Source organism: Polistes canadensis, unplaced genomic scaffold (genome assembly GCF_001313835.1).
Source record: "Polistes canadensis isolate GaletaPanama2010 unplaced genomic scaffold, ASM131383v1 scaffold_400, whole genome shotgun sequence".
NCBI classification, from domain to species: domain Eukaryota; kingdom Metazoa; phylum Arthropoda; class Insecta; order Hymenoptera; family Vespidae; genus Polistes; species Polistes canadensis.
This window is the reverse complement of record NW_014569947.1, coordinates 61563-67867: the sequence shown is the minus strand read 5'-3', so window position 1 is coordinate 67867 and position 6305 is coordinate 61563. Positions and strand designations below refer to the sequence as shown.

Genomic DNA, 6305 nt, shown 5'->3' with positions numbered 1-6305 from the left:
TAACAATGCCTGGCCTTAGGCATTACTCACATTGCCTAGTCCGCCAATTTTTCCTTGCCATTTTTTGAACCTTTGCAAATTGTTTTATAACACAAATTTGTACTCTACGTATAGAGAAAAGAATGCACTTTAATTTAATATAAATTTCATTTAAATCTATTTGCTAAAAGTATAAAAAATATTTGCCGAAACTTTTCAAAGAGTTGGCAAAGTAGGAAAAAAATTGCAGCATTGCATTCTTTGCTATTTTATGAACTTTTGCAAATTGTTATATAACACAAATTTGTACTCTACGTATAGAGAAAAGAATGCACTTTAATTTAATATTAGTTTCATTAAAATCTATTTGCAAAAAGTGTAAAAAATATTTACCAAGACTTTTCAAAGAAATTGCAAAGATGCACAATTTACAGCACTGCATTCTCTTACATTTTCTGAACTTTACATGCTAAATTTATAACTTGATATAATATTCTAGAGAAAAAAGTTTACTTTAATTTAATATAAGTTTCATTAAAATCTATTCGCTAAAAGTATAAAAAATATTTATCAAAACTTTTCAAAGAAATTACAAAGATGCACAATTTACTTTGACGGTAACATATATATATATATATTAGAAATTTAAATTTCAAATTTACATATATAATATATTATTATATATATTAATAATATTTAAGATAAATATATTATATATTATCCAAATGTTCACCGTATACGGATTATACTTCCCCGTATTAATTATCAATTGGATCAACCCTTACGAATAAAATTAGGATCTTTCCAGGCTGATAGATGGTAGAATTCATTATTACGAGTTAGGTGGAATTAATCGTAGAGAAATATTTTGGAAAATTTGGTGCGATCATATACGTGGTTTACTAGAACGAAAAAGAAAAAAAAGTAGTTCATTGTCCGAGACAAGTGTTGCAAGTTCTTCGAGTACAACAACCGTATACTTTTTATCATCCGAAATTGAAATTGGAAATCATTTGTCGGTGAAAAAGAAAAGAAACGTATACAGGTGTGTTGTACAAATTAATAATTAATAATGAACGAATTATTAAATGAAATAAAAATGAACACAAATGAATATTTCTCGTGTATAGAATTTGGGCTCATTACGGGGGTGGTGCAGGTGATAATAATCGTCCAACATGGTTAAACAAAGATTTATATCTTGGTCCATCTTATAACGAATTAATATTCGGTTATTATACACCAATTCCTGTAAGATTTGCTGGTGCTAGTTTAGAAGAAATCAAATCTACATTGACAGATCATTCTCCGAATATAATTATTAAAAAACCTTGTCAAAGTTGGCCGGAATGTCGTAACAATAATAATAAGTATACAAAAAAACTAGCAGAACACAACATTAATGATGATCTGTGTGACGTTTTATTCATCAGAGATAATAAAGATCGACAAATTCTTACAAGTTGCAATTGTTCCTCTTGCGATCATTGCAAATCTCAAGAAATATTACAGGAAACTTTATGGAACAATAATAACCGTGGTTGGTTATTATTTTTATAATCCTAATCAAATTTATCTCAACAACTTTTTAATATACGTAATTTTTCTTGTAGTAAAATCTAATATTATTTTCTTTTTTTTTTTAGAATCAACGAAAAGTTCGAGAAAAATTCTAGACGACAGATCGATTGTATATCCAATTAAAAAATTGACAAAATCTAATTGCAAAAAGAAACAACAACAACAATCACCGAACATTTTGATATCAAAAGTTTCGCGATTCGGATTCGGTGTTCCGGAAAAATGTAATTCGACTTTAATTTTAGGCCCGTCACAAAGATGTTATCGTAATAATAATAATAAATCAAAGAACGGAAGTGAGAATAATCGGATAAACGTTTACGAATTAATCGAAAGTAGCGTAAGGATGTGGGAAAATCAAAAAAAGATTGTTGATAATCGATCTGACCCCCCATCAAGGAAAAATTTAGGCAAACAACATTTCAGGAGATACGGTTTGATCACTGCAGCATATTTTTTTCGTGCATTGGGTCCTTGGTCAGTTCAATCGGGGGAACGTGAATCAGTTCAAGGTCGTAGAACGGTTAGCGCAGTTAATGTAAGAAGACAATGCATTGAACCAGAACTGAGATTACCTGTCTCTCGTCGTCAATTGATAGCAAGTGTGTCATGCAGTGCATTGGAACCTGGTGGTTGCAGTGCTATTGGTCCAGCAACAAAAGAACAAGTTGTATTGTTTTGGACTCCGGAATATTGGTACAGACCAAGACCAGCTATCACAGCTTACAGGTTAATTATTTCTGGATTTATTCATTTTTTAATAAGTTAATTATTTCTGGATTTATTCATTTTTTAATAATTTTATTATTAATTAATTTAATTTAATTTGATATTATTTCATATTATTTAATTTAATATTATTTAATTTAATTTAATATTATTTAATTTAATTTAATATTATTTAATTTAATTTAATATTATTTAATTATTTTTTATAATCTAATTATTTTTTCCTTTTAACCATCAAACCTCATACAACACATCTATTAACACTAAACCTACCAACATTTCATGTATACCTATTCCAACCATGAGCGGTCAAATGTCCGCTTTAAAAAAACATATGTATCTTAATATTAAGAGATTGTTGCCAGTTAGATATTAAACAAAAATATTTTTCTAGTGCTACAAAGACACCCGCTACCTGATTTTCTATTTAGAATTTTTTATTTCTGCATTTTATTCTAATCGTTCGATTGTACACATTATAGATCCACAATTACATTGAGTGACTCGTAAAACAATTTAAGGAAAACAATTTCGAAGAATATAATCTTAAATATCATGAATTTTTCAAACAATCAAATGACCGCTCATGGTATGGATTTTTTTCAAAAAGTAAACAATAAAAAAAGGTGGGGAATATTTAAAAAAATGGGTTGTATGTATATTATAGGAAAAGTCAAGAAGCTACATGATGATACACTAACGTTGTATACGAAAAATTCTAATCGAAATTTCCAAAACGTTCATTTGACCATGCATGGTAGGTTTAGTGTTAACCAACAACAAAAACCTATTTGTTGTCTTATAATCAACGAGTAACTTTCGTGATCAATAATAAAACAGAGAACTCAGGAGACATCTGGCATCTATCAGTGATTATCATCATCAGAAAACTGAACAACGGAAATGTGAGAAAAAATTTTTTTACATACGCAAGAGATCCATTTTACCATCTGGTAAAGGAATAATGGAATCGAGTATTTCTTTGGAAGACAAATCGGGTAATCTGTTGAAACGAATTTTTTCTACTAACGGATCTAATAAGAAAAGAAATAAGAAGATGGAATGTAAAGAAAATGACGATGACAATGATGCCATGTATCAATTGAAAAAATTATTGAGATTGGAAATGCGTGTAACTGTATGGGACTTGGATAGTACAACTCTTGCTAAACAATTGACTATGATTGATAGAGATCTTTTTATTCGAATACCTATCAATGAAATTGAAATAATTGTATTTCAAAGATCATCGAGAAATGCACCGAATCTTGGTGCTTTGGTTGCTTTCGGTCATAGGATTACTTGTTTAACCATCAGTGAAATAATTGCAGTTAAACAAATCGATATGAGAACTAGAATGATGGCTAGATTAATCAATGCTGCTGACAAGTGTTTCAATATTGGAAATTTTCATTCTTGCAGATCTATTTTAGCTGGTCTCCAAGCACCACCGATTTATCGATTGAAATCTAGTTGGTCTTATTTACGTACTCATCATGCTAACAGGTAATCTATTTATTTATTTATTTATTCATTAATTTTACATATTGAAATTATTGTTCAACTTTCCTTTTATCAAACTATTTGACTATTTGACTTTTGTTTTATTAAATAAATAAAATAAGAAAAATATCAAATATTAATATTTCAAAACAAATTATAATATCAAGTCAAATAATTAATTATATTAAAGTAAATTAACACACTATATATTTATATGAGAAAGATTATTATAATTGTTATATTTAAAATAACGTTTAATAAAATTCAAATTTGAGAATAAATTTGAATTTTAGATACGCCATTATGGAAAGATTATGTAAAATTTATAAAAATCCAAATTCTTCCTTGTATCGAAGAGCATGGGCCAAAGCAAAACGAAACCCACCTTGCATACCTTACATCGGTGATCTTATAATTAGACTTTTAGGTCTTCATATTTCTCAATTTTCCGAGAAAAATATTCTATCGAACAATTCGAAATATTTTCTATCGAAAAATGTTACGATATTTCCAAAAACAATTTCTAAAAAATCATTACAAGATAAATCCCATCATCAACAAAATACAAATGAAATGTCGAATAAAAATATTCTAATAAATGTTTTAAACAAATTGAAATGTAAAAGTTATCGTAACGTAGTAAATGAAAAAAATGATTTATTATCATCGATTACATTGAGACAACAACAATTGGCACGAAAATATTTCGATCGTTGGAATTATATTACTTTAAGATCAACGATCGAAAAACAAGATCAAGAAAAATTCAATAAAATGAATTATAAAAGTAAACGTGTCCTTGATTTGTCGATTTGGTTAAACAATTGTCAAAAATTTGCAAGGGGATATAATTTTTCGAGAAATACCATGGCCAGGGAATTTTTATTAAAGGCACGTTACAGAGAGGATCGTGACAATTTTTTTATCAGTTTAAAACTCGAACCTGCTGATATTTAAAAAAAAAAAACAAAATGAACCACGACTCACCACCTTGATAAAATAATCCAATAAAGTATCGGAACCACATTGGTTTTTTTAATCTTCTTACAAAAAACGATTCTAATTCTGAAAAATAAAACGAATATCTTTGATCAATAATAATAATAACCATAGAAAGTATTTACAATAATAGTGTTGGTTATTTTTTTAATAATAATGCACAGCAGTATTATATAAAATATTCGTGTCGATAAATGAAAAATTTCTTTTCATTTTCATTTGTATAAAATGTATCTAATTTTAATATCACCCCGTTATATAATTATACTGTACTCTTTATTCTTTGTATATACATTTTATTATGATAATAAATTATTTATCAAATATATATAATCGTCTATATTATACTATGAAGATTTCTAAAAGAAAATATATATATTACGAAACAAAATACAATAATTGGTATTAATCAATAATTGTTATTATAATTTYTTGTTAAATTATTTCTTAAAAATGTATATTTATATTTCTATTTATTATTAATAATAAAAATAAATTAGTAACACCCCATTTAATTTTATCATTTTATTCCGAACATAGTGTATACAATATTGTTATTATACATATGCATATAACTCTGTTAAAACAGTCATCATCAGTCGTAAACTAAAAAAAAAAAGAAAAAAGAAAAAAGAAAAAAAAAATGTTTGATGGATGGAAGAGAGTGAATCCTCGAAACGAAAAGATCCATGTATATATATATTAATTCTTGACTAGATAACAACGAATATGTGTATGTGTGTGTGTATGTACAGTAATGAAATGTACGATATTAATTAAAAAAGAAAAAAATTAAAGTATACAGTAACGTATTTATATTTTGGGATAAAAGGGTTAACAGTCTTTTTCTGGTACGAAGTCAGAACATAATTTTTCTTCTTCGAACGTGTAATATACGATCAAATTGGAAATGTAATAAAAAATCATTTATTAATTATATTTTTCAATTCGCATATTAATTCATATTTCTTTTGCCAGAGAGAGCCTCCTCCTCCTGTTGTTGTTTTCGATGATTTAATTTTCAACATTTAACAAGGACACGTTAGATACACGTGAGATAATTCATTAAATTATTTAACATTCGCAGTATCATAATTATAAATTAATTTTCAAATTGGTTTTAATACATAATCGTCGAACAAACCTTCATCATTTTTATACTTATTCTATATTTTGTTGTATATGTATGTATGTATGTATGTATGTATGTATATATATATATATATGTTAGATTTTTTTCTTTGGCTTATTTTATCTTCTCCATTAATTTTCATTTTAAGATTTATTACGTATAAGCGTATCTTTACTGAGAATTATCAAAAATCGTGGAAGTAATGGTTACCATTGATGTGAACTAACTTTGTACGCTTTGAGTTAATTACTTAGCCATTATAATTGAATTAACAATAATAACTTTAATGAAAAATGCATCCCAGAAAAAAGAATGAATGTTATATCTCGGATTATTATTATTATTATTATTATTATTATTATTATTATTATTAATATTATTA

General features: G+C 26.7%; 1 protein-coding gene across 1 annotated transcript in view; it reads left to right on the top strand.

Moving 5' to 3' along the window:
* Nucleotides 1-4884, top strand: part of LOC106792265 — a 6911-nt gene extending 2027 nt beyond the window's left edge. Inside the window, exons 2-6 of the mRNA XM_014758550.1 lie at nucleotides 788-1024; nucleotides 1110-1519; nucleotides 1626-2289; nucleotides 3130-3795; nucleotides 4086-4884. Of these exons, the coding sequence (XP_014614036.1) occupies nucleotides 788-1024; nucleotides 1110-1519; nucleotides 1626-2289; nucleotides 3130-3795; nucleotides 4086-4749 (2641 nt within the window). The 3' untranslated portion in view covers nucleotides 4750-4884. The remainder of the gene's footprint in view (nucleotides 1-787; nucleotides 1025-1109; nucleotides 1520-1625; nucleotides 2290-3129; nucleotides 3796-4085) is intronic.
* The last annotated feature ends 1421 nt before the right edge of the window (nucleotides 4885-6305 follow it).